This window comes from Chiloscyllium punctatum, chromosome 22, assembly GCF_047496795.1.
Source record: "Chiloscyllium punctatum isolate Juve2018m chromosome 22, sChiPun1.3, whole genome shotgun sequence".
Lineage (NCBI taxonomy): Eukaryota > Metazoa > Chordata > Chondrichthyes > Orectolobiformes > Hemiscylliidae > Chiloscyllium > Chiloscyllium punctatum.
In genome coordinates this window covers 61,177,573-61,205,476 of record NC_092760.1, presented here as the reverse complement: position 1 = coordinate 61,205,476, position 27,904 = coordinate 61,177,573, and the positions used below count along the sequence as shown (strand labels likewise).

General features: G+C 40.1%; 1 protein-coding gene, 1 long non-coding RNA gene and 1 other non-coding gene across 9 annotated transcripts; all 3 read left to right on the top strand.

Annotated features, from left to right (window-relative positions):
* The first annotated feature begins 238 nt into the window (after window positions 1-238).
* Window positions 239-4,967, top strand: LOC140493708 (uncharacterized). 6 transcript variants are annotated; one of them, XR_011963747.1, is made up of 4 exons: window positions 239-259; window positions 1,976-2,089; window positions 2,681-2,746; window positions 4,899-4,967. It is a non-coding gene; the product is annotated as an uncharacterized lncRNA (long non-coding RNA). The 6 variants fall into 6 exon arrangements; XR_011963745.1 differs by lacking the exon at window positions 239-259 and adding an exon at window positions 681-704; XR_011963743.1 differs by lacking the exon at window positions 239-259 and adding an exon at window positions 711-920.
* A 9,243-nt stretch (window positions 4,968-14,210) lies between these two features.
* Window positions 14,211-26,382, top strand: eif4g2a (eukaryotic translation initiation factor 4, gamma 2a). Of its 2 annotated transcripts, XM_072592468.1 has the most exons (17): window positions 14,211-14,297; window positions 14,396-14,462; window positions 14,536-14,687; window positions 16,133-16,243; window positions 16,860-16,943; window positions 17,033-17,131; window positions 17,217-17,362; window positions 17,476-17,632; window positions 18,729-18,842; window positions 19,258-19,386; window positions 19,935-20,033; window positions 20,699-20,914; window positions 23,353-23,611; window positions 24,038-24,242; window positions 24,791-24,996; window positions 25,183-25,304; window positions 25,488-26,382. In XM_072592468.1, the coding sequence occupies exons 3-17, from the start codon at window positions 14,604-14,606 to the stop codon at window positions 25,554-25,556; spliced, it is 2,100 nt and encodes a 699-aa protein (XP_072448569.1). In that variant the 5' UTR covers window positions 14,211-14,297; window positions 14,396-14,462; window positions 14,536-14,603; the 3' UTR covers window positions 25,557-26,382. The 2 variants fall into 2 exon arrangements, with proteins under 2 accessions (XP_072448569.1, XP_072448570.1); XM_072592469.1 differs by lacking the exon at window positions 18,729-18,842.
* LOC140493911 (small nucleolar RNA SNORD97) lies at window positions 18,875-19,100 on the top strand. The gene has a single exon (XR_011963795.1). It is a non-coding gene; the product is annotated as a small nucleolar RNA SNORD97 (small nucleolar RNA).
* Window positions 26,383-27,904: the final 1,522 nt, after the last annotated feature.

The window sequence follows — 27,904 nt, the reverse complement described above, 5'->3', positions numbered from 1 at the left end:
GCTCACAGCGGGGGAAGGGAGTGTTGTTGGAGCTAGGCCCCAAACGTTGACTCGGCTTTGTCTCCATGCGTGCTACCAGGCCTGTTGAGTTTCGGCAGCGATTCCTACTCTCATTTCGAATATTGTTCGGCGGAGGAAGCGTCGACTCGGTGGTACCGATGCGCCATTGACAGACGGTTCCTGGGCCGACGAGAGCGGGAGACCCACTCCCCCACCACCCCGACAGGGGAGGGGTAAATGGGGCCGTCTCTTCCCGTGGGTAGGCATCCCGTGCTGGGGGAGGTGAAAGCCGGGTTTGGGGAACAGTGGGGTAAACGGACTTGCAACGCCGGGGGGCGGTGGCAAAGCAGCCTCGGGAAGACACGGTGGGGGGAGGGGCAGGACGGGTCGCCGGGTCGGGGCCAAACCGCCTCAATCCGCAGTGCGGCTGCATTGAAGCCGCCGGCCAATCAGCGGGCGCCTCCAGCCGGGCCCCCGCCCGCCTCGTCTGATTGGCCGAGGGGGAGGGCCGTATCACACAACGAGCCAGCGTGACTGGTGAGGACCGGCTGCCAATCAGCGTGACGCGCGATTCAAGTTTGGTTGTGGCCAAACCGACGCGTGGGCTAGGGGGAGGGGGGAAGTGGAAGAATAAAGTAGGGAATTGGAGAGGCGTGAAACCGGAAATAAAGTTAGGCTGTACGATCGGGCGTGGTGTATTGTGGGTAAGAGAATCAATTCGGCTAACTGGTGGTGGAGCTCTGTCTCTTTTGTCCTGCTGATTTTGAGCTACCAGTTTGTGCTGCCATCTATGCGGATCGGGGTTATTTCAATTTAATTTGATGTCCCCCCCTCCCCTTTCCCTTCCCCCTTTTATTTATTTTTCTCTTATTTGGGAAGCAAAGATCTACACGGAGTGACTGGGCGGCTTGGACGGTGAGGTGAGGTGAGGTGGGGCCGAGCTCGGTTGGGGAGAGAGCGGTGCGGCCGCCATTTTGCGCCTCTGCTCAGCGGCTCTGGACAAAATGGCGGAGGCGACGACAGGCTGGACTTCGAGTGAAATAGCGCTTGTTGTTCAGGGCTTGTTTTATTGAAATGGCCTTGTATTGATTTCTTCGCTCTCCCTGCCTTATTGTGTTTGTGGATAAGTGTTGCTCGATTCTTGAGGGTTTTTTTTTCTGGTGGGGAGGGCTCGATCTTTCTTGGCTTTCTCTCTTGATCCTTCGCTCCTTTTTCTTCTCTTCTTTCTTCCCTTCCCCCCGCAACCAGCTATCCAGTCGGAGAGTACTCTCTTCCTGGGCATTAGGAAACGCTTCATCGAGTGATTGGAGAGAAACTGGCTCTTCCCCGTCCATTTAGAAGAAATCTAATCTGTGTCTCTTCCTTCCCACCCCACACCTGATGTACTGTTAAAACCCTATCCCCAAACCAGTTTTCCTCTACTCAGTTTCATGACGTTGTTTGGGGAGGGGGTGCTTCAAACGCCTTTATTGTTTTCTGTGAGCCCACTATCCTTCTCTAGGCTTTCTTCAAATAGTCTTGATCTAGACTCGTTGTTGCTTTCTCGATTCCCTGTTATCACCTCTTCCAGCTCCTTAATTGCTTTCAGTGTGTGTAGGGTTATTGAGGTGAATGGCTTTAAAACTTTTTTTTGTTTGATTTGTCTCCAATCCTGAATCTGAAATCTTCTCCCTTTTTTTTTACTTGTGTTTTCCCCCCACCCCCACCCCCACCCCCACCCCCCAATCCACATTATCCTCTTTGCTTTGTCAACCTGTATTTCTAGTTCTGCTATTAAGATCCTCCTATCTGCAGATTGAGAAATAATCCTGTTGTAATTGCCTTGCGTCATTGACTCAGTCAAAAGCTGGCCATATTTTTCTGCATTTCCCCTGTTTAGCCGGAACAACCATATTTCTGTGCAGTGGGGTGGGTGGAGTTTGACTTTGCTTGTACTTGAGCAGGGTGTGGTAATTGTTTTTATTTTCTCTCCTAGGTAACTCATTTCCCCACCCTTCCCTTTTTTTTAATCTTCTTTTGGAAGTTTTTCGTTGTGTCAAGCCGCCAAAGTGGAGAGTGTGATTGCAGAAGGGGTTGCTTCTCGTTTCAGGTATCTATATAGCTTTGATTTGCTTATGAGTAAATGGTTGTTAGTTTTTGCAAACAAAAGTTATTTTGTGTTTTTAGTAGATTAGTCAGTACATAGAAATCACTTGATTTAAAACCTGACCATTGTGCACTCAGTACTGTTGACTTTGACTAACAGGTTCTTAATTCCTGCTCAAGATCACATAGTAAACAAGCCACTAAAGTGAATAGTGGACAGTTTCTTGTGGCTTTGTTTACTGAGCTTTCATGTCATTGATCATTTATGGTAACGTAATGTAAGGAAATTTCTGCATATCATGACTGATCCCTTCCTGTCACATTCTGTAGCAAAGTCTTAAAGTTGTGCCTTGTGGTGATGGCATTTGGCTTAAGTAGATATTTATGGGCTCCAGTGATCTACAGTACTGGCTTTGAGAGTATTGCATCTTTTTTTTGATAAAAGTCTGCAGGAACTGGTGCTGAGAATTACATGAGACTTTAAATGCTGTATTGATCTTTCAAATGTAAGGTGTCCTAGCATGAGTGGCAGTTAAGCTAAGGTATTAATTCAAACAAAACTTACAAAAACTGACACATTTTCTTGTCTTTCTAGTGCTTCTTCGGGCGGAGGAGGAGGTAGGGGTGCGCCTCAGCACTATCCCAAGACTGCCAGCAATAGGTATCTATCAATTCTCAGAAAGGGCTATTAAAAAGTTAGATTCCTATCTACATTCTTTGAAACAAGAGGTTGATTTTGGCACATCTAAGCCTGCCCTACCCTGACAAAATTTCCTTCCATACCCCCCTGTTTAACTCTGAGCTTGTATAATTAATTGCATTGTCCATAAATGCATGTATGGATGCCCCAAAGGCAATATCTATAGACTATTTTTACTTCTAAAGTACCTAACTCACTTGTTGAAACCCTCATCCATGTATTATTTTGACTTCATTATTCCTAAACAGCCCTGGCCTCCCTTTTGCTCAGTTATCATGTAGACTTTTCAGGAATTAATGAGTCTCTTTTCACTGTTTCCTGGTAAAACTGATTTTTCAGAATTGTCATTTTACCTTCAAACCCCTCCATGACATTCTCTCCCAGTATTTTAACTACTACCAGTCATAGTCATAGAGGTGTACAGCATGGAAACAGACCCTTTATTCCAACATGTCTATGCTGACCAGATATCCCAAACTAATCTAGTCCCATTTGCCACCACTTGGCCCATATCCCTCTGAACCCATCCTAATCATATACCTATCCAAATAGCTTTTTAAATATCCTATAATTCTTGAATGGTTTTCCATTTTTGCTACTTGGACATTATTAATTTTTGATTTTGGTTGTAGCAGAAGTAGAAATTGCTGGAAAATCTCAGCAGGTTTGGCAGCATCTGTGGAGAGAAATTTGTTAGCATTTCAAGGCCACAGATTGTTCAGAATTTCTGAAGAAGGGTCACTACCTGACAAGTTAAGTATGATTTTGCTCTCAGATGCTGTCAAACCTGCTAGGATTTTCCAGTATTTGCTGTTATTTGTTTTCCAGCATCAGCAATTCGTTTTGTTTTTCACTTTGATACACAAGTGTGTATGGTCTGTGCTGTCCACTTAACTCCTCAAAGACAGAGGGTGCTCTGTCCTGTTTTTACTTTCTGTTGTATCTGGTAGAAGTGACACGTTAAACAGCTGCTCTTGCTCTATTGGTTGTGTTGTCAACCACCTAAGCTCTGGAGCTCTCTTCAATACCTCTAGATTAGATTACTTAGTGTGAGAGCAGGCCCTTTGGCCCAAAAAGTCCACACCGACCCTCCAAAGAGCAACCCACCCACACCCATTCCCCTACATTTACCCCTTCGCCTAATACTATGGGCAATTTAGCATGGCCAATTCACCGAACCTGCACACTTTTGTGTTGTGGGAGGAAACTGGAGGAAACCCACGCAGACCAGGGGAGAATGTGCAAACTCCACACACCCACAGTTGCCTGCGGTGGGAATTGAACCTGGGTATCTGGCGCTGTGAGGCAGCAGTGCTAACCACTGTGCCAACACTTCCTCCTCTTTTGTTTTTGAAGCTTTATATCATCTACCCTGCTGTCCTTGAAGCAGTTCCACATGTTGTATTGGAGTTGCATTTTTGTTGTATTTTATATCAAGCTAAATTTTGTGTTCAAATATAAAATTGTTCATCAAAATAAATTAACTTGTGTAACTAATATCTATTAAATATCTGCAACAGCTAAATGTTAAGGTATCATATGTCTTTTTGTGTAGGGCACAACACTGCAGTCTGTTCAAATGCTGTAATAGTTCGTTCCAGAAACAGATTTAATAGCTTTGCAAATTCTGTCCCTCTTTTAATACCAGTACGAAGAAGCATGTTGCGTGGATGGCTGTCATTTTGCCTGTGGAGTGATTGCTCTTTCACTGAATCAGCAATCAGCCCACTTCTACTGTACCTTTTCCACAAGTCTGCCAATGTTTCTATTTCTGGGCCAAATCTCAAGTTATTTGTCTTCAGTTGTGTATCCCTGTGCTGATTTGCTTTTTCTGGCAGGAAGTTGTTGAGGACAGAAAGGCTTCTGAATTGACGTGACTGACCCAGCTTGGCAAAAACCAGTTGAATCTGAACTTTATTTTGTGGCGTGCTGAAGTTGTAGCCAAACTGAACTATATCTCTTATTGACTAAGCTTTTTACATTCTCAAATAATGCATAGATGAGGTAACAATTATATTGAACAGTTGCTATAGACTTTGTTCCTATCTCTCTACAGCCGGATCCTGGGGGAAACCCCAGGACCTAGCGTACAGAGATGGGTTTCTTCATGAAGCACTAAACGAGATGCCAACTCCTTGAATGAGAAAGAACGACAAGATGGAATCTTCAGGAAAGTCAGAGGGTAAGTTATGATTTAAATTGGATGTTGAAACAGGCCCTTGGGGCAGAATGGCTACTGTGTCCCTACCATGTGACAGGTAAGTCATCCTCACTGCCAAATGGCTTTCAACCGTACAGAACTGAGTGCTGCCCCCTCTCTTGGTTTTTAAAAAAAAAGATTTGTGTGAGGAACCTAGGAATGGCACTTTATATCCTTTTATTTCACCTTCAATATTTCTGATCTGTGAAATAGGATGGACCCAAACTGGATTTATTTAGGCCAAAACGTAGATTGCACTGGGTTAATTTAATTACAAAATTATTACAGCAACCTGTGTTGGTCTTTATTGCAGAGAAGGTCAATATAAGACAAGATTCGGAGATGCCAGTGTTGGACTGGGGTGTACAAAGTGAAAAATCACAACACTGTGTTATAGTCCCAACAGGTTTAATTGGAAGCACACTAGCTTTCGGAGTGACGCTTCTTCATCCGGTGATTGTGGAGGGCTCGATCGTAACAGGATCGAGCCCTCCACAATCACCTGATGAAAGAGCGTCGCTCCAAAAGCTAGTGTGCTTCCAATTAAACCTGTTGGACTATAACCTGCTGTAATAAAGACAAATCTTGCTTTGGGACATAATTTTGGGGGGGGGGGGGGGGGGGCAGATATTCTTGGAGTCAGTTCAGAGGAGGTCTTGTGGGAAAATTAGGTAGGTTAGACAGTCCTTTCTGAACAATTCACAATTGAGGGTGTTTTATAAAGAGGGTTAGTGTTGACAGATTAGTGGTGCTTGAGCCATGTTCTTCAAATTTTATATAAAACGTGAACTTGTCATCAAATTCTAATTGAGCTTTTTCATGGATGGAAGGTGAAGGTTATTTGTGTGGTTACTTTTTAAATCTTTCTCTAGTGATGTGCACAAACATGATGAGCAGAGCCTACTTCCCCTCCATTTCTCTATGCCCTCCTGTTTAGGTGGTGTAAGAACCTTCTGAAATTTGACTTTGTATTAACTATGAAATATCTAATCACAGAACATTTTAAGCAATGTTTTTAATACATTGCAGCCCTTCAGTTGACATGGTCAGATTCCATATTTGTTTTGCTTCCTTGAAGGTTATGGTCCATTTGAAAGTGACCAGGGAATGATTTTTTAATTTAATAGCTTATAAGTAAGTTGCTGATTTGTTTCTGTATGAATTAAATTGCATGGCTTCTCTTGGACACCGCCTGGATGACTACAATTGGCTGGACCATTTTGTTTTTGTTTTAAATTATGTAGAGTAATCATTTTACATTTATCTACAATAGCTGAGTGAATTATTCTGAAGCCTCCTTTGGTATTTGTAAGTTGCGCATTACATTATTGTATTCCATGTTGTATTCTGGTTGATTGTAGTTAGGTGCAGGTGAGTTTTTAATTTTGTTCTCTTGGCTTATAGTACTTTAGGGCTTTACATAAGATTGAAGCCTGGGGCTACCAGTTTTAAACTCCAAAATATTATTTTAATGTAACAAATTTAAAGTTGTCCACAGTAAACTATCAAGAAAATGAATTTTTTTTGTGTGATTCTTGCTGCAAAATTACTCTATTTGGATTCCATGAGGTTTCTATTTTGTAGAATTCCTCTTTGACAGTGACGATAGAAAGTATATGAACTGTCTCTAAGTGAGTCCAATTTAATTGTCTTGGCAGTTGAAGCTTTTTGGCAACTCCAAAGTACAATATAATCTGCAACAGTTTATTTGGTCAGTCGGCGTAGTCAGTTTTTCTTGTTGCAGGTTGTCACCTTGATATACATTTGGGCAATAATGTACCTGTAGTTTTCTTATTGATGGTGAAAGTCTGTAAAGAAAGAGTAGCTGAAGTGAATGTTGGTCCCTTCAATGGCAGACTGGGGAGTTGGTGGTGGGGAGCATAAATATGCAGATACTAACTCAATATTTTGTTTTAGTTTTCATGGTGGGAGACTCTGAAACCATTCCAATAGTACCCAGTAGTGCAGAAACTTAATGTAATGCCATCACCTAGGGAAAAAGTACTGAGCAAACTATCAGGATTGAAGGCAGATAAGTCCCCAGGGCCTGGTGGCCTACATCTTGGGGTCTGACCAGAACTAACTTCAGATATTGAGAGGATAATTTATATTCAGAAATTCCCTGGATTAGAGCAAGGTTCAGGTGGATTAGGAGCAAAATGTTAACATCACAACATTTAAAAAGGGAGAGGAGCAGAAAGAAGGAAACTGATCAGTTTTATATCAGTCATTGGGAAATTATTGGATTTCACTAAGGGAAAAACTAGTCATTTGGAAAGTTGAGGTAATCTAGTCAGCATGGTTTTATAAAGGGTTAATCATACTTCACTGATTACCTCAAATGTAACAAGCAAAGGTGGTAATGGGGGTCGTGTAGCTGTAATATATCTGGACTTCCAGAAGGCATTTGACAAGGTTCAATAAAAAACATGTCACATTGGGTTAGGTGTAAATCATTCTTTTGAATGAGAGGATTGACCAATGGAAAGCACAGTTGGGATAAATGGATCTTTTGTTGGCAAGCTGTAACTAAGGTTGGCTAAGGAATGGTAAATGGAGCTTAATTTGGATAAATGAAGTATTGCATATTAGTAAATCAGTCAAGGGCAGGACAGTTAATGGTAGATCCCTGGGCAGTGTTAAACAGAGACATAGGGGTTCAGGTCACGGGTGAACGGGGTGGTTAAGCTGGTTAGTGTGCTTGCCTTCGTTGCTCTGACCGTTTTGAACATGAGTTGGGAAATCGTGCTGTGATTATATAGGATGTTGATGAGGCCACTTTTAGAGTACAGTGTGCAGTTCTGGTTGCCCTGCTATAGGAAGAATATTAAGTTAGAGAGGGTTCAGAAAAGATTTACTAGGATATTGCTGGGAATGGAGGGTATGAGATACAAAAATGGACTAAAAGGTTGGGACTTTTTCACTGGAGCATAGGAGGTTGAGGGGTGAACTTTCTTTTAGTGTATAAAATCATGAGGGGCAAAGATAAGGTGAATAGTAAAAGTCAAGATTCTTTCCTGGGTTTGGAGAGTTCAAAACTAGAAAGCGTAGGTTTAAGGTGAGAGGAGAAAGTTATCTCTTGGGTTCCTTTTTTTCAAACCTTTTTGATTTTGATTTGTATGTGGAATCTATTGTCAGAGGAAGTGGTAGATGCAGGTAGTCACAACATTGAAAATACATTTTTGGATAGTAAGTCAACAGGAAAGGTTGTATAGGGATTATGGGCCAAACCCTGCCACTTGGGAGTTGAGTTTAAGAAACTTGCTTTTGGCATGGACAAATTGGACTGAAGGGTCTGTTTCTGTGCAGTATGACTCTGGATGCCCCAGGGTTCAGTCTTTGGGGCCCAAATCCATTATAGTTTAATGACTTGGACCCCGGAATAGATTGTAGTTGACCTAAATTTGCAGGTGATGCTAAAATAGGAAAGTAAACTGCAATGAAGAAATAAGGATTCCAGAAATGGGTAGATCAGGTGAATGTGGTGCTTGGGAAAAAAAACAGCAGGTCAGGCAGCATCCAGTGAGCAAGAGAATCAATATTTTGGGCAAAAGCCCTTCATCACGAATGAGGCCTCGTTCCTGATGAGGGGTTTTTGCCCAAAACGTCAATGCTGCTGCTTGACCTGTGCTTTTCCAGCACCACATTCTGGACTCTGATCTCTGGTATCTTACTCCTCACTTTCTCCTAGATCAGGTGAATGGGCCACAATTTAAGTGGAGTTTAGCATGGAGAGTTGAGGTTACCTGTTTTATTTGAAGAATGAAAAGACAACTTTTTAAATGGGTGAAACTTCAAAATGTTTGGTCCAGAGGGAGTTGGTTAACCTGTTTGTATGAGTTAGGCTGCTAATACAACTCAGACCTGCATAAGGAGGGCAAATCGAATTTTGAGATTTATTGCTAAAAGAATGGGGCACAAAAGGAAATTGTTGCAACTTTAAAAGGCATTGAGACTGCATTTGGAATACTGCTTACAATTTGGCTGTTTACTGGAAGGATGGAATTGCATTGGAGGCAGTTTGGAAGATATATACTGGATTAATTCTCCAGAGATGGTGAGATTGAGCAGCTGAGGCCTGTACTTGAGTTTAGAAGGATAGAAGATCCATTTTGTCGTTTATAAGATGGTAAAGAAGTTGACAAATCAGATGTTTACACTTAAATGGAGCAACTTAAATGAGAGGTCAGATTTGGGTTAAAGACAGGCAGATTTTAAAACCAGTGAGGAATTACTTTTTTCTAAGGGCCATGAATCTGAAATTCATTGCCTCAGTACAGTGGATGTTGAAGTATTTAGTAATGGGGAGTGGGCAGGAAAGTGGAGTTGAGGCCAGCATGAGATTGGCTATGATTGTACTAAACAGCAGTGCAGGTTCAAAGGTTTAATTGCTTACTCCTGATCCTAGTTGTGTTCAAGTTTAGTCAGCCCGTTTCATGAGAATGGAAAGGATAGATGTTTTGAGACTTTTGTTGAGCAAAAACACAGGAATACCTTTATGATAGTTATTAACACAATTTTAGATGCTCCTGTCAGTCCTAATTCTGATATTTGCATCAAGTTGCATGAGCAGCTTACTGTCTTGATGTTTTTGCAGTATAGCACGACCTAAGTGGCAGCTATGGCAACAGTTAATGCATGGTTCATGCAGCTTTCAAATAGCCGTTACTTTTACCCTGTCTCTGTCCCTTGCAAGAGATCCTAAGGTAATTGACACCGAATAAGTGCAAGTTTTCATAATGGCTTTCTTAAACTGTAGGCCAGGAGGAAAAAGTTGTTGTTTGCCAGCATCTGTTTACATTTGTAAATCTAACTCTCTAAAAGATGATTGTCAAGTTTTTAATGTAGCTACCTTAACGTACACTGCTGGTCACCTGTAAATGAACTGTGCTCTGAAAATTCTGTTGTTCGTTTAGGTGATGTATTCTTTCAGGTATGACTTTTCAGTAGCATTTGTACATCTAAAATCAGCAATAGGTTCCAGATTGCAACTGACTCAAGTTGTGAAAGATTGCATTTGAGCAGTGCAATTAAACTGGGCATTCTGACCAATGTTTATGCTGTTGTCAGATTATCTGCTTCCTGCGTTGCTGTTCTTGGAGTTTAGTGTAACTTTTGTATTCTCTTTTGCTGGGCTTAAACGATATTGACTTGTTGCAAGGTGCTTAATGAGTTACATAATGTGGTCCTTTTGCAGTGCAGGAAACATGGCAAATATCACATTGCCTCAATACAAAAATCTTGTACTTTCAAATGTTACCCCTGCTCATTTATCTATACAATTTCCTGATTCTTAGTATCTTTCAAAAACCATGCCATTAGAGTAGCAGGTTGATTTCAACATTGAATGGTTTTTGTCTGCACTGATCTAGCTGACTGAAGCATCCATTCTTGAGCTGATTAATGAATTTGTTCAGCTATTGAAACCCAAGAATGGTTATTTGATGTGTAATTCCTGAGTAGCAGTTGTATTTCTCCCAGAATTATCAAATACAATGTACACCAATGTGTCTGAGGATTTAAAATTGATATCCTCATTCCTGAAATGTTAGCAAAGGTGTGCATGTGCCTATTTACATTTTTGTCATTGAGTACGACACTTCAGTTGTTTGTACCTTTTTGGTAATCTGTAAACTTGTTTTGACTGACAACAAATTCAGTTACAGGTACCTAACACACTTTCTGTTGAGTAAATGACGTTTTAAAACCAGGTAATGTTTTTAACAGGTATAAAATTGTTGATTCTGGAAACCTGCAAAAAATGCAGGGAATGCTGGAGACACTCCGGTCTAGTAGTATCTGTATGACCTCGGAACATTAAATCACACCACACTGTTGCCAGATTGCGGAGTTTCTTCTGTATTGTTTGCTTCTGCTTTTACAGTATCGTTTTTGTACAATTTTGAAATCTGTTTATATGGAATTGCTTTTGTAGTGTTCAGTTCATGTTGCCTTGATGTTTTTTGATGCAATTGTTTAAAATGGGTCTGTTTTTAAAATTTAATATCACTATTAAGAAAAATTTGAAAAGTTCCTGAGGGGATAGTCTGGCAGCTGCTGTGAAGTAGACTTGGCAAGAAGGTTGACCTGCACTTACCTTTTACTTCAATCCCAGCTAAGTCTCCATAGAGATATTAAACGTTTTACTGATTCTAATCTTAAATTGTTAATAGCCTGTTAACCCCACAGTGTTACAGAATTCTAGAATTAATCCTTTTCTGTTGACTAATGCCAGATATGGTGTTCTTTCCATGCCTTAAATGAAGAATTGTTTATGGCCAGAATCTTTTTGGCCTACACCAAAAATCACATTTCAGGTCAGCTTTGTTTCCAGCATTTTTTTTAAGTACAAAAGCAGTACTGTTTCTTTTCACTGTTTCTGTTAATTCAACTGTGTGCATTTCCAGTAATTTGTAATAAAAGTAGTTTTGGTATTTATGTTGCAGTGTTCTAATTTTGAGATTTATTTCATTAAGCAGATTAATGGATGTTCTCTTCCCCAGGTTTAAACCTTGAAGGTTGAAATTAAAGCCTGAGCCACTAATCATCAACATCCTTTCTCTCTTAGCATTTTGAACAAGCTTACTCCAGAGAAGTTTGACAAGCTATGCCTTGAGCTCCTCAATGTGGGTGTAGACTCTAAACTGGTCCTAAAAGGGATCATTTTATTGGTGAGTTATTTTTAATAGTAATTTCAATCTGTTTTCATCAAAATGCTAGAGCACAGCAAGAGGATTTTGGCCTAATTAGTTCAGCTGATGTTTATGCATATGACCTCTCTCCTCCATTGATCTTTTCTTGTTTCACCCCTTCTCTCATTCCTTGTTGTCCAGCTTCCCTTTATATATAATTTTTTTTTCTCTCCATGTGGTCCATGAATTGAATGTGTTCTCCATTCTGAAGTGGGAAACTTACCAGAAAGTCATTGTAGAACATGAATTTGGAGAATTGGTGTACATGCACAGCCAGGAGCAGAAGTAGGCAGTTCAGCCTTCAGAGTCTGCTATGCAACTTCATACAATCATGTCCGCTCTCATCTTGGCCTTTGCTGTACTTTTCCTGCTCAATCTGCAGAATCCTTTATCCCATTTAAGAATTAAAATTCTGTCCACCTCCTTTAAATTTACTTTGGCCTGGTATTCACAGCACTCTAGACTAGGGTAAATGCCAAATTCATGCATTTTTTTTAAAAAAATCTGCTACCTCTTAGCCTAAAACTATGGTTCCCCATGAGAAGAAACTTTCTTTGTCCAATGTTCCAATCCTTGCGCATCTTGTATGTCCATTAGAGCTTCAGTCATTTTTCTGAATTCTACTGTATAGCCACACCCTACTTCTCTGGAAATCCATCCAGTGAACCACCTTCAATACAACATTATCCCTCTTTCCCTCTTTTATCCTGACCCCCAGTTATCCTCACCCCCAGATAACCTTACACATTTGTCCATATTAAACTTCACCTGTCGAATGCCCCTAATCTGTGAATATCCATTTGTGAATTTCTTGTTTCTTTATTGCAACTTTCCCACATATTTTTAGTCTTGTCTGCTAAAATACATTCTATCGCTACATCTGAGTCATTGATGTAGATTGCATACAGTTGGAGCCAGAGGACTGAACTCTAGCCCACCACCGGTTATCCTGTCAACCAGAAAAATACCTGATTTATCCTGATTCTGTTTATCCATGTTAAATAATTACTCAACCCCATGTGATCTTGCATAAACCCTTTTATGGCAAATCTAATCATTGCCTGATGGATGTATAATACAAGTCATAGAGATCTACAGCACGGAAACCGACCCTTTGGTCCAATCCATCCATGCTAACCAGATATCCCACCCCAAACTCGTCCTGCATGCCAGCACCCAGCCCATATCCCTCCAAACCCTTCCTACTCATACCTATCCAAATGCCTTTTAAATATTGCAATTGTACTAACCTCCACCACTTCCTCTGGCAGCTCATTCCATACACGCAGGCTTTCTGCATGAAAAAGTTGCCTCTTGGGTCTCTTTTTTTTTTTTATTTATCATTCCCCTCTCACCCTAAACCTATGCCCTCTAGTTCTGGACTCCCCACCCCAGGGAAAAGAATTTCTCTTCATCCTATGAATGCCCCTCATGATTTTATAAACCTCAGCCTTCAACGCTCCAGAGAAAACAACTCCAGCCTATTCAGCCTCTCCCTATAGCTCCAATCCTCCAACCATGGCAACATCTTTGTAAATCTTTTCTGAACCCTTTCAGGTTTCACAACATCCTTCCAATGGGAGGGAGACCAGAATTGCATGCAATATTCCAAAAGTGGCCTAACCGATGCTAACCAGTGTTCTGTACAGCTGCAACTTGACCTCCCAACTCCTGTATTCATATTCTGACCAATAAATTCAAGCATAGCAAACATCGCCTTCACTATCCTGTCTACTTACGACTCCACTTTCAAGGAGCTATGAACCTGTAAACCAAGGCGTCTCTGTTCAGCAACACTCCCTAGGACCTTACCATTAAGTGTATAAGTCCTACGAAGATTTGCTTTCCCAAAATGCAGCACCTCGCATTTTTCTGAATTAAACTCCACCTGCCCCTTAGCCCATTGGCCCATCTGATCAAGATTCCATTGTAATCTGAGGTAACTTCCTTCGCTGTCCAATACACCTCCAGTTTTGGTGTTATTTGCAAACTTACTAACTATACCTCTTGTGCTCTGCAGGATCCTCATTACCCACTTCAATATTTGAACTAACAAATTAATCAAATATGATTTACCCTTAAAATCATGTTAGTCCTAGATTGTTTTGACTTTCAAATGCCCTGTTATTACCTCTGATTATAACAATTTCCCAACCCCTCATGTTCAACTAACTGGTCTGTAGTTTCCTATTTTCTGCCTCCCTTTTTCAATAAGGCCCTTTTTTAAATCCACTGGAACCTTCCTGACATCCCAGGAATTTGAATATTATATGCAATCCACTCCACGATCTCTGTCGTCTTAAGACCTTGTGGTCGTCTATCTTTGCCATATCTCCCTTTGTGTTCAACTATTACAATATTCAATCTTTCTAACTAACCTGTAAATGTAGGTAAACTGGCGTAAGCATTAGGTTGAGAGAAAATCCTATTTTGATTTATCGTGGCCCAGCACTTAAGATGCCTCTACTTGGAATCTCTACCACAGATTGTAGACAAAGCCCTTGAAGAGCCCAAGTATAGCTCACTGTATGCTCAGTTATGTCTGCGTCTAGCAGAGGATGCTCCCAACTTTGATGGCCCAACTCCAGAGGGTTTGCTGCAACACCACAAGCAAAGTACGGTAAGCAGCATCTGCTAATCTTGTATATCTATTGGCTTCAGTTTTTGTGTACTGATATTGAAATCCAACCCACTGATCCATGTTTGTTCCCACTTCAGACATTCAGACGCCTTTTAATTTCAAAGCTTCAAGATGAATTTGAAAATCGTACCAGAAATGTCGACAGTAAGTATCAATAAATTTTTTTAAATCTTGGTGCAAGTTGGTGAAATCTTAAATTTTGTCTTTTTGTTTTTAGTCTATGACAAGCATGATAGCCCTCTCTCAAATGAAGAGGAAGAGCAACGGGCTATTGCCAAGATCAAAATGCTGGGCAACATCAAATTCATTGGAGAGCTTGGCAAACTTGATCTTATCCACGAATCTATCCTTCATAAGTGCATCAAAACAGTAAGTGGGCTTTTGTGTTGCTGACCATCTGTTATATAGTTTCATAAGTCCTTTTTGAAGCTTGGTTTAATGGCAAAACTTAATGAAGGGAAAAATCTGTTATTTGAATCAAGTATTTGGAAGTATTGAAGTCACAGTTTTGATTGTACATGGTGCTTAGTTATCAGATGGAAATGCAATGGAATAGTAAGTAACTAGGGCATCTGGGTAGAGATTTTTTTGATGTGATTTTTTGTAGTCAAGTGTACCTAGGTACTGTGAAAAGCTTTTTCCCAAGTGGTACAGACAGCTCATAGCAAACAAGGGCATACATATCATAGGATACTTAGGAGGTATATATTTTACAGAGCAAGATCAACATGATTTGAATTTAGTCTATTCTTCAGTCTAATAACAGCAGCGAAGAAGCTGTTCTTGAACCTGTTGGTTTATATTCTATCTTCTGGGAGGAAATCTGAAAGCCTTCCTGCACACTTGAGTGCAGCTGATACTGGAGAATAATGGGGAAAGCCAGTTTCAAGCAATCTATTATCTAGTGAGGATACTACCTAAAATATGGAGTGATTAAGTAATACTGTTTAAGTGGGTGTAAGTGAACATTTTCTTACTTTGGTTTTCATATCTTCTGACATCAGCCTGTTCACTTTTTCCTGAACAAAGCAGCAGATACCCCATCCTGTTGTTTATCGCATTGCCTTTCAGATGGGAATAAGTTTTTGGCATATATTTAACTACTAGAATTGTATCCATACTTAAAGATGCTCCTTTCTGCTTTATCCAACTCAACTAGGTCGAAATATATTGCTCCGCAATCTGGCATGTTGTTATTAGGGGTTTGTGTGTTGTACTACTATCAGTTGCCACCTCTTTCTCGCCCATGTGTCAGCATTAGCTGCTTCCACAACATGTATATTGCCCAATGCTACTCATTGAATAGATTGACTAACTAACATCTATTTCTGTTGAAACGTCCTCCTAAAATAAGAGCTAAAACTGATTTGCGTTTTGCTGTCGACTCTTCGGTCTTCCCCAAACTGGTTGAGGTTAGGCTGGCTGATTCTCAGCCTTGTTTAATCTACTGCTGAGTGTCTTTAACAATATTTGTATTCTTGCTGAAGCCCTCCCTGCCCAAGTTCTGATTTTCCTTTCACGAGTCACTTCACAGGAGTATTTTATTATGCACTTCTTCATTTTTTTTGTTCCTTGCAAGCAAGGCTTCTGATCACTTGGTACCCATGGTTAATACTTTAACCTCCCTTTGTAACATTCTCCAGTTTCTGCATATTCGCCACTAATGAATTATTGACTTCAGTTGGTATTAGTCATGATGCATTAAGATCTGCCATACAAATGCAATTTTCTTGGTTTTAAGATTTCATTGTAAATTCTAATTGTTTGCATTTTGGTCAGTTGTAAATAATAATTTTTATTTTTCTTAAAATTAGCTTTTGGAAAAGAAGAAGAGAATCCAACTTAAGGATATGGGGGAGGATTTGGAGTGCCTCTGTCAGATAATGAGGACAGTAGGACCTAGACTAGACCATGAAAAGGCCAAGGTAAAGTTTGTTCTCAGTGGTTTGTGCACACCATTTGTTTCAGAAACGGGTAATACTACGGGTAAGGATACTAATTTGTTCAGTTCAATTGCTGTTGCTAGCCTAGTATACTAATTATGTAGTCCTTCTGGGATTGCAGGTGGGAATGGGGAATTGTGAAATTTTGGATTGATCTTGGGCTGGGGATGAAGAATAAATATCTGAAGCAAGTTTCATTTTGGGGATTCTTGGTCGGTGTGTGACATTCTGGTTCTAGGCTCGTACTTTAGCTGTAAATCAATCCAAGTCTTTCAATTTGGAGTGGGGGGGGGGGGGTGGGGGAGTGAACTTATTGATAGTGTATATTGTTTATGTGATCTTATTTGTATTTACTAAAATTGCAGTGAACAGCATAGCAATTAGTTATGCTTTGTAGAGAACTTGTGCTTGTGAATGTCTGTGACCTTCATTTAGTGTCCTTGTATTGTTCAGCTTTTTATTTTTTTTTGTTTTTGAAAGATGTTTTGAGTAAATTCAATTAAATGCATTGAAGTATTCAGTGTCAACATTAGTATTTCAAGCACAACGACTATAGTTTGACTTTGTGATAAATAGTTTAACTTTCTGCCCCTCCTAGTCTCTAATGGATCAGTACTTTGCCCGGATGCGTTCCTTGATGCAAAATAAGGAATTGCCAGCTAGGATTCGTTTCCTGCTGCAGGTAACTTTTTTAAAATTTTGTCTTTTTTCAAAATGTGCTTTTTAAAGCTAACTTGAATATAGCTGACATCCTTTCCACATCTTGAATAGGATACTGTGGAGTTGCGTGAGCACCGCTGGGTTCCTCGCAAGGCTTTTATTGACAATGGACCAAAGACGATAAACCAGATTCGTCAAGATGCAGTAAAGGTGGGTTTTTGGGTAGTTAAAAACTTGGAATTGTTGAATGTTGGGTGCATTATGTGACTGTAACTCCAACTTGTGTTGCCTACAGGATTTGGGCGTTTTCATTCCACCAGCTATGGCTCAAGGAATGAGGAATGACTTCTTTCTGGAGGGTCCTTTTATACCACCAGGAAGGAAATTTGATAGAGACCCACTTGGAGGGCTTGCTGATATGTTTGGACAAATGCCAGGTAGGTATTGATTTTTGGATTTCAACATCAGTGTTGTAGAATTGAATTATTAACCCTGTTGCATCTGAGGATTTTAGAAAATCAAAACTAAATTTACCTTTGTTTTAAAAAAGGTAGTGGAATTGGTACTGGTCCAGGTGTAATTCAAGACAGATTCTCTCCTACCATGGGGCGTCATCGTTCCAACCAACTTTTTAATGGGCATGGTGGGCATGTACCACCTCAGTCGCAGTTTGGGGAAATGGGAAGCAAGTCTTTCCTTAAATCTAATCAGGTGAGAAATAAAATACATACATCCTTTCAAAAAGATGGCTAATAGCTCATTTTACTACTACTTTAATGGATTGCATTGACTACCATACCAGCATTTAATTTTGGGCACTGCCTATTCCAGTAATTCAGAATGGAGAATGGTTTTCTGTGGAATTTGAGGCATGCCTCTTGGTATTAATATGGGATGCTGCAAATGATTAAACCCTGATGCTGTGTAGAGGTGGATATAATTAAAATTTTAAAAGCCTTTTGGATTGCTGGCTTTTCCCCTCACTGGAATCTGAGGAACAAGTTTGTTTAATTATGGGCCATGTGAATTTGAAGATGTGGTTAAAGACCAGGCTCTGGTATGAGTTGAGGTATACCTAAATGATGGCTTCACCAGTGTAAGGCTGAATCATTGTCATCTGTTTAGGACAATGCTATAAATGTGGAGAGTGCAGCTTTGTTGCTCTTGAAGTGTTAAGCTAACATTTTAGGCTGAAGTATCTTGAGCAACTGTTCCAACACGTGCAAGACTGCATTGAGTCTGGAGATTAATTGATCTGGTGCATTTGCTATTCTGCTTTTCTTGTGCATTTTAAAGGGCATATGCCAAGGATATGCAAGGTGAAATAAAACATCCAGGGAAATCTTTAGTATCTGGAAAGCAAAGGTAGGATTAATGTTTGAGGAAGCTGGTATATGATTGGAATCTTGAAATCTTGAAATTTATTGGGCTGTTCTTAGAGAAGTAATTTTAGTTTTGAATGGAGACTCTCTTAGTTGAGATGAACTTATGCAAGCCACCTTGATGAGCAGTAAAGTACTGACTTCACTGGTTGTAGGGCAGCTGTCGTGTTGTGGAGTACATGTTTGAGGCTGTCCTTGCTTTCATGCTGCTTTGTAGATGCAGTTTGAATACCTCCTGTTTGGGGCAGCCCGTCTCTAAAAGCCAACTTCTGGTCTCTAGTTGCTGATGTCCAAAAAAGCACTATTGGAAGGAGTGGACCAGGATCCAGGACCCACTCAACTTCTAGTTGTGTGTTTGTCCTGTATAAAGCTGAGCCTGGCAGCAGGTAGTGTTGGCACAAGGAAGTGACAGTGTTCTATTACAGGGACAGAACCAGCATTACCATGGACAAAACCAGGGACACTCATCCCAGCAACCAACACAATCCAAGGGCATGCCTCCTCGGTTCATAAAGAAAGGACAGATCAATGCAGATGAGGTAATCTGAATCTGGACATATTCAATGGTTCGGTGCCCAATGATTAAGGAATGACGCGTTATTGCGAGGACTAATCTGGCAGGCTATTCTTTCCACTTGCCATGCCTTAACTGCCACCACTTATCAATTTCTCTTGCCCCCCTTTTTCTCTCTTTTTTTTTTTTCTTTCTCCTCCCTTCACTACTCTCTGCTCCTCTAATATAACCTTTATGGATAGCTGGCCAGTGTCCTATGAGCGTGATTGAAAAATGAGGGCAGCCACAGTTTGAACCAGGCAAAATAACCATCTGTTCTTCAGATATTTTGGATTTGTGTTTAAACAGTATTAAACCAAAGTGCTACTTATTTGCATGCAGTACTAACTTGTGTATTGTAAGTGATTATTGACATTAATGTTTTATATCTTCCATTGTAGATCAGTTTGAGGCCTGCACAGTCATTTTTGTTGAATAAAAATCTAGTGCACAAGCTTCAACCACAAACACCAACTATGATACCACCAAGTGCGCAGCCTCCGCGAACACAAACGCCACCACTGGGGCAGGTACAGTTTGTTCTGCTAAAAACCTTTTTTTTTTCCAATCAATTTTCCTGTTACTTGAGTACGTCATATCTCTTCATTGAAGAAGAAACAGGAGATCTGACTGGCTAAATAAACCTTTTTCTCAATTTTGGAAAGATGTGAAATTAGGAATCACAATTGCAGGATAAGGAATTGGTTCCTGAAGATAAATTTCTTCAGTGGGTTCAAAAACTCTTGGAGTTCTTGAACCTAGACGCTGTGAAAGTTTTAAGTATATTTGAGACAGACTTTGGATTGTGTGGGTTGATCATAAGGTATGGAGACTTGATGGAAAGTGGATGGAGGCTGGAGGTCAGTCATGATCTTGCTAAATGGAAGTGGGAGCTTGGGGCTGTACAGCCTACTCCATTTCTGTTATGATCCAATTTAGTATTAAGATCTTGCACAGACCTCGTTTCAAAATGGGGCTTTTGATATACCTTCTGATTGTTAACATGCAGTTTTTGAGTTACCATAATTCTTTACTATTCAGTTCTTGCAAAAAAAAATAATTGTGTATTGCCTGTTAGCCCCCTCAACTAGGTCTCAAAACCAATCCACCCTTGATTCAGGAGAAGCCTGTGAAGAACAAGAAAGCACCTTCCAAAGAAGAATTGATGAAACTGACGGTGAGTAGCTTGAATGCCTACTTCTTCTTGAATAGGAAGAGGTGAGATTTCCCTGCAGCCTAAATATTGAGCTCATTAGGTTTAGAGCCTGAACACTATATTCCATCCCCTTTTTGTCCTGTCTGTACACCCTAGACTTTATGACTTAGGCTGCTTTCAGCACAGCCAACCCACTTTCGCCACCTCATTGTCCTCAATGCAAGCTTTTTTCCCTCCTTTGACTTGCTATCATCCATCCCTTACCTAACTTTTTTCCTTTCTTCTCTTGCTTTTGTAATATCTTAACCTTTCCACTTGTTCCTTTCTCACTCCCACCACAGTCCTCAATATGAATACCACCTTTTTTCCTAGCTATATCTGTTCTGAAAGATCACTGGATTCCATATTAACTGTTTCTCTCTGCAGACACTGTCAGAACTCCTGAGTTTCTAAAGCAGTTTCCTTTTATTTGCCCTGTCCTTGCACAGTCAAAATACACTGGTCCTGAAAACTAATATGAACGTGACAGACCAGCTAGACTTCTAAATGTTGTCATTGCTGGTGATGCTGCACTAGGTTTTTAGTTCTGTCTTCCCCTCTCCATAACAAACAAGAATACCATTCCCATGATTTCATTCTGCAGCTTAAGTTTTCTTTGCATTTCACCTTTGGAATTCTTTCTGTAGGAAACTATCTTAACTGAGTACCTGACGAATCTTAACATTAAAGATGCTGTCAATGGAGTGAAGGAGATGAAGGCACCAAAGCCTTTTCTGCCAGAAATGTTGAGCAAGATGATTGTGTACACTCTGGATCGCTCTGATGAGGATAAAGAACAAGCCAGTACTCTGATAAATGCACTCAGACAGGAGGGGCTTGTAACTGGTGAAAACTTCATGCAAGTAAGTACACTTAAAGTCTAAAGGGCTGAAGTCTCTTGGAGTGTTAGAGCGGTGCAGCATGGAAACAGACCCTTCAGTCCAAGCTGCCCATGCCAGCTAGATATCCTAAATCAATATAATCCCATTTCATAGCATTTGACCCAAATCCCTCCAAACCATTCCTATTCATGTACTCATCCAGATGCTGCCTTAAATGTTGTAATTGTACCAGCCTCTAGCAACTCATTCCGTACAAGTAGTACATCTGCATGGAAAAAAAGTCCCTTGGGTCCCTTTTTTTAAAATTTTTTTTCCCCCCTCTCACCTTACACCTATGCTGTATAGTTTTGGACTTGTCTATCCTTGGGAAAAGACTATGCTATTCACCCTATCTGTGCTCCTCGTGATTTTATAAACTTCTAAGGTCACCCCTCAGTCTCTGCTCTAGGGAAAGTAGTTGCAACTTATTCAGCCTCTCTGTAACTCAAACTCTGGTGACATCCTTGTAAATCTTTTCTGCATCCTTTTGCATCCTACAGCAAGGAGACCAGAACTGAATGCATAATCCCCAAGTGGCCTAACAAATGTCCTTGTACAGGTGCACCATGAGCTCCCAAATTGTATACTCAATGCTGTAATCAATAAAAGAAAGCATACCAAACACCACCTTCATTATCCTGTATACCTGCGATGATTCTTTCAAGGAACTATGAACCTGCACTCCAAGGTCTTTGTTCAGCAACACTCTCTCCAGGACCTTCCCATTAGGTGTGCAGGCCCTGCTCGGATTTGCCTTTCCAAAATGCAGCATCTCTCATTTTATCTAAATTAAACTCCATCTGCCACTCCTCAGCCCATTGGCCCATCTGATCAAGATTTCGTTGTACTACTTTGCTGTTTACTATATCTCCAATTTTGGTATCGCCTGCAAACTTAGCAGTCAGTATTCTGACTAGTAAAGGCAAGTATACCAAACGTCGCCATCACTGATGTCTACTTATGACTCCACTTCTGAGGAGCTATGAATCTGCACTCCAAGGTCTGTTTGTTCAGCAACACTCCCTAGGACCTTACCATTAAGTGTATAAGTCCTGCTCTGATTTGTTTTCCCAAAATGCAGTACCTCGCATTTATCTGAATTAAACTCCACCTGCCACTCCTTGGCACCAGCCCATCTGATCAATATCTCGTGTGCTGAGGTAACATCATTTGCTGTCCAGTACACCTCCAGTTCTGGTGTCCTTTGCAAATTTGCTTACTATAATAAAAGGCATCTGGATGGGTATATGAATAGGAAGGGTTTGGAGGGATATGGGCCTGGTGCTGGCAGGTGGGACTAGATTGGGTTGGGATATCTGGTCGGCATGAACGGATTGGACCGAAGGGTCTGTTTCCATGCTGTACATCTCTGACTCTATTTCCTATGTTCATATCCAAATCACTTGCATAAATGACAAAGTGGACCCAGCACCAATCTTTGTGGCACACTGGTGCGCCCAGGCATCCATTCTGAGAAGCAACCCTCCATCATTCTGTCTCTTACCTTCGAGCCAATTCTTTGTTCAAGTGGCTGGTACTTCCTATATTCCATGTGATGTAACCTTGCTGACAAGTCTACCTTGAGGAACCTTGGTAAACATGTTACTATAGATTGCATTCTGCCTTCATAAACCCTCGTTTACTTCAAAAAAACTCAATTAGGTTAGTGACACTTTCCCATGCTCAAAGCCATGTTGACTATCCTTAATCAGTCTTTGCCTTTTCTAAATACATGCAAATCCTGTCCTTCCAGGATCCCCTCCAAAAACCTATCTGCCACAATTGTCATGCTCGCCAATCTGTAGTTCCCTGGCTTTTCCTTACCACCTTTCTTAAATAGTGGTACCGTGTTAGTCAACCTCAAGTCTTCTGACACTTCACCAGTGACTATTGATGATACAAATACGTCAGCAAGAGGCCTTGAGTCACTTCTGTAGCTTCCCACTGAGTTCTAGGGTACACCTGATCTGGTCCCAAGGATTTATCCAGCACCACAATGGATATTTTTTTCAAGATATCACTATTTTCCCCAAGTTCTCTAGCTTCCATATCATTTGGGAATCCTCTACTCTATTAGCTTGAGGTCTGCTGTTTAAAGTTTTTTGATTTGGCTCAGGCAGAGTCTAATTGGAACTGGAGGAAGAGAAAGGAATTGTAAGAAAGCAAAGCAAATTATATTTACTTGGTTAAATATGGCAACTATTATTTCTCTGAAAAAAGATGGATGATATGTATACAAATTCTGAAGGATTGGCTCCTATGCAGGGTAATATTGTAAAATGTTTTTTGTCTTTTGCAATGTGTAATTAGCTTTAGTAAGCTATCTTGGGTGGATTGTTAACTGGTTGGATTATTTATAGATTAATTTAGTTTTGTGATTTTTGACACAAGCTGTAAATTCCCATGACTTTGCGTTGCAGGCTTTCCTGAATGTATTGGAGCAGTGCCCCAAGCTGGAGGGGGATATCCCTCTGGTGAAATCGTACTTGGCCCAGTTTGCAGCACGTGCTGTCATCTCTGAACTTGTGACCCTCATGGAGCTTGCCCAGCCCTTTGAGAATGGAACCCACTTCCCCTTATTCCTGCTTTGTCTACAGCAGCTTGCCAAATTAAAGGATCGAGAGTGGCTGACTGACCTCTTTCAACAGAGCAAGGTCAACATGCAGAAGATGTTGCCAGGTGTGTGCTTGGGTATCCTTGCAAATGGGAAAATAAATCAACTTCCTTTAATTCTGGGGGTGATGTTTTGGAACTGAGTCAGTATTCTACCCTGTTGCATGAAAAGCAATGGAATTTGACTTTTATTGTAACTTCGCTTTGGGCAAAAGAAGCTTTCATTGGAAAACTGAAATGAAGGTTTATTAGGATTATTGCAGAAAGTCTTAGATGAGTTGTTTTGTAGTTATCAGTTGGGTTTATTAAACCCACCTCTGGCATTACTCTGCATAGTTTTTGCTATTTTTGGCTTTTTAATTACAAGTACCTAAAAAGGTACATGTGACTTGAATGTTGTCAATATGCTGCTTAATTAAAAGCTTTGTTTGTTGGTCTTTAACTTCCCAAACTGTACTTTGGTTGTCTAGTTTTTTTTTTGCCTTCTCTCAGAGATTGACCAAAATAAGGATCGCATGTTGGAGATTCTGGAGGGGAAAGGACTCAGTTTCTTATTCCCACTACTAAAATTGGAGAAAGAGTTGGCAGAACAGATCAAAAATGACCCATCCCCTCAAGCCATTTATAAGTGGATCAAGGATAACATTTCTCCCAAATTGCATACAGATAAAGGATTTGTCAATATTCTCTTAACCAGGTATGTGCATGGCAATAAGTTGATCTGTCCTGAAGCTTACTGCTTCCACCTTACACTCCCACTTGTGGGATGGAGAAGTATGATAGAGCGGCCAATTTTTTTTGTTTTTTTGGCTTGGGTAATGCCCTTTTTTTAAAATCAGAATTCCTTGCCCCTCACCCATGATATCTTCCCTCTGATAAGAGTACTGAACTTGTCATGAACATTTTCAATGTTATGCAATCTCTCCCCAATTTAGGTGTATCTCTGTATCTGTTTCCTTTTATTTTGAATGAAATTAAACAAAAATATTCTGAATGTTTTATATTCTAAAAATATTCTTAAACACATTTTCTTTCATTTTTGTATCTGAAACTATACGATGTATTTATAGCTTGCTCTTTTGGGCAGTTACTGAAATCTGACTTGTAGGATTTTTGGATTGAGGACTGGTATGGCTGAACTATGACTGGAACAATGTGTGCAAAATTCTATATTTGTAGTTATTGTTGACTTTATTGACTGACTAATGCTGTGCTTCACTAATTGTTCCTAACCTACTGTTTTAGCTTCCTGCAACACATTTCAAAGATGGCTCCTGCTGAAACTAGTGACCCAACAAGTGTTCCTTCCAAAGAAATGTTGGAACTGGAGAAGCAGCTACTCTTGTCCTTTAAGCCAGTAATGCAGAAGTTCCTGCATGACCACACTGAGCTGCAGGTTAGCGCCTTGTATGCATTGCAGGTGCACTGCTATAATCACAACTTCCCTAAAGGTAAGATTCTGTGCAATGAAAGTCTGAACTTGATCTGTTCAAAAGTTATTTTGAACTTTCCCTTTTTTTCAGCCAGTTTTGGACAAAGCAGAAATTTATAGCTACAGAGGTCCCTAGTTTGAACATTTTAGTTTAAATTGTTCTGCTCACTAAAATGTTAACTGGTGAACTGCTTCTTGCTTCCAGGTATGTTACTGCGCTTTTTTGTGAACTTTTACGACATGGAAATAATAGAAGAGGAAGCCTTCTTAGCATGGAAAGAGGATATCAGCCAGGAATTCCCAGGAAAAGGCAAAGCTTTATTCCAGGTAACTGAAAAGATTTCTAAGCTAAACCCTCAGAGGAGAGAACACTCAAACTCATGACCAATTTATGTACGTTTTGCTGACTGATTTGGAGCTGATGCTGAAATATTACATAATGGACACTGGTGTAGATTTAAATTTGGAGCTTTTTATTTGTTTTGACTTAAACCCGATTTGATCTTGCAGGTGAATCAGTGGCTAACCTGGCTGGAAACTGCAGAAGAGGAGGAGTCCGAGGAAGAGGAAGGTGACTGAAAACCGGCCAAAGCCTTAAAATAGTGCAAATATACTGTTGCTGTGATGTAACTGCGTTCATCCAACCACTGCAGAGATTCATTCCACTGTTTGCAGTATTTAGCGCAGGAGCATGTTCATGGCTCATTTCTTCTGCATAACCTTAGTTTATGTCTTAAGCGTAGTGTACCATTGAATCTTAAGATTACAGTACCTTTTTAGGCAACTTCATGACCTATGAAAAGCATGCAATAACTGAATCCTAAATTTACTCAGTGCAAGCAGTAGTTATAATGAAGACAATGCTGTTGGCTGCTGTTCTACATTGGTTGATTTTTACAAACTGAATAGTAACACCAAGACACTGTAGAAATGCACTTTGCTCAGCAAAATACTTGAGTCGTTGCAATATTTGATTTCTTCCCTTGGATTGTTTTTAAAATAACCTAAATAAATTGGAATCTGTAATCAGTGGGTTGCAGCTGTAACATTTAATTTGCCTAAATTTCTACCTCCACTATTGGGCTTTGTTTTAAGGTGTGTGCCAGGGTTAGTGATGCTTAAATCCCACAGCCTTGGCATATGCACAAGTCTTTAATCTCTAGTTTACTTGCATAAAGCTTCACTTGTGACATAGTAAACGACATTAAAGTGCTTGGATAACATGGGGAGGGAGAGAACTTCAATGCTGAGATTAATGGAACTAACCTTTTTTCCTTTGGACCCCTTTTACATGATGGTAACAAAATGAAGCCTACTTAATTTATCAATTTGTGTTCACTACTTGTTCACTTGCCCTGATTTTGTACAAGTAACTTGTATCTATAATAAACATTGTGATACTTGATGTCTTTTCCTGTTGACTTTTGTTTGAAGTTGGTAACGTTAATGGGATGCCAGCTTTTAGCAACAAAGAACCAGCTTGTCCGTTTGCCTTTGGTTAGAAATTTGGAGTGTCTGTTTATGCTGAGCTTCATACTGCTGTGGTTATTGCATGATATGTACAATCACTCAAAAATGGTCGTAAATATAAATGGTGCTCAATCTTTCTTTGATACAGCCTTAATGTAAGGAACTAAATGCTTGCTGAAGAGGTGGGTTCATTAGCCTCTTGTGGCAGCAGACATGACTCGTACATGCTGAATAAACTGCATTTCATTAGGTTAATGCACATAGCTTTGTTATTACTGATTTTATTATTTTGATATGCTAGATTGATACATAGAAGAATTGCCTATTACTGAATATGCAGTGTATACGCTTTCCAACTTTGGTTTTCCTACAGAGGCTAGAATAAGTCAGGGTGATTTCCTGATGTGTTCTATTTCCGTTTGGTTAATACCAGTTTCAAACTTGGTCTTTCATCCAAAATTTAAATGTTTTTAAAATTTGAAGAACTCTCTTGCCACTAAGCACACATCCCACTTGATTGATAAGAATGGATCTCTGCTTATGTCTTTTTTGAAACCGAGGTGGAAAGCCCAGCCTGATGCCTTTGAGTCAAGGGTCAAATATGAAATGAAGTCTAAATTTCATTACTTGTTAAGTCTTTAAAGATAAATTTTTGCTCAATGCTGCCTCCTGTTAATGTCTGCACTGCATACAACGGAACTAACTGCCTTGACAGTTGAGATAAATCTAGCATTCAATCACTTGCTCATTTTAAAGACCTAACTTTTTAGGAATGAGATTTTGGTAAGGACCTGAATTTTAGCCAAATAGCAGACTGCATGATAGTTCTGACTACACTGCTGCCATTTTGCACTCTGGAGATGAGGATGAGGTTGAAGTTGAAATAAGCAGCTGTATGCAGGAGATGTAAAGAATTCCATTGACTTTAATGGTGCAGTCTTGCTGCTTTTTTTTGTCCATCAGTTATTCAGGCATCTATCTTCAAATTCTTCCAAGGCTTGACTTTTGTTTTTTGAAATAAATGCTTGGTTTTCATGGCTGATTTCTTTTGAATATTGTCTCGGTCACATCTATATGAAAATACCTCTGAGCTCATTTGCATAAGCAATTGTATTTTCTTTGTCACCAGACTATAGTCATTCCTGCTTTTGTGACAAGATCCATACTGTATTTGTAATCTTTCAAAAAAAAAGCTAAATTGTTGTAATGATGGCTGAAGGCAAACCCACTGATTTTTGTTTAGGAGACATTAATCATGGGGCAGGAGGAATCTTGTCTCCTTAAGGTGATTTTAACCATGTTTGAGTTTTAAGTCTTTGTTCCTATTGTAGATCTTCTTTACACAGGAATCAGTCAGCCCCTTGACCCTAGCTTGTTCTGCTGTCAATTTTATTGATCAAATCAATTTGGACTAAAACTGTCTATCAAAACCGCTTTCTTTAACCTATTGTGCAAAG

Excerpts from the sequence above, each read along its gene's own strand:
- eif4g2a (XM_072592468.1), top strand. The coding sequence starts at position 14,604 with ATGCTGGGCAACATCAAATTCATTGGAGAGCTTGGCAAACTTGATCTT. Across the intron at positions 17,363-17,475 it reads TTTGGACAAATGCCAGGTAG|TGGAATTGGTACTGGTCCAG; the intron begins GTATTGATTTTT and ends TAAAAAAGGTAG. Across the intron at positions 24,243-24,790 it reads GTCAATATTCTCTTAACCAG|CTTCCTGCAACACATTTCAA; the intron begins GTATGTGCATGG and ends CTACTGTTTTAG.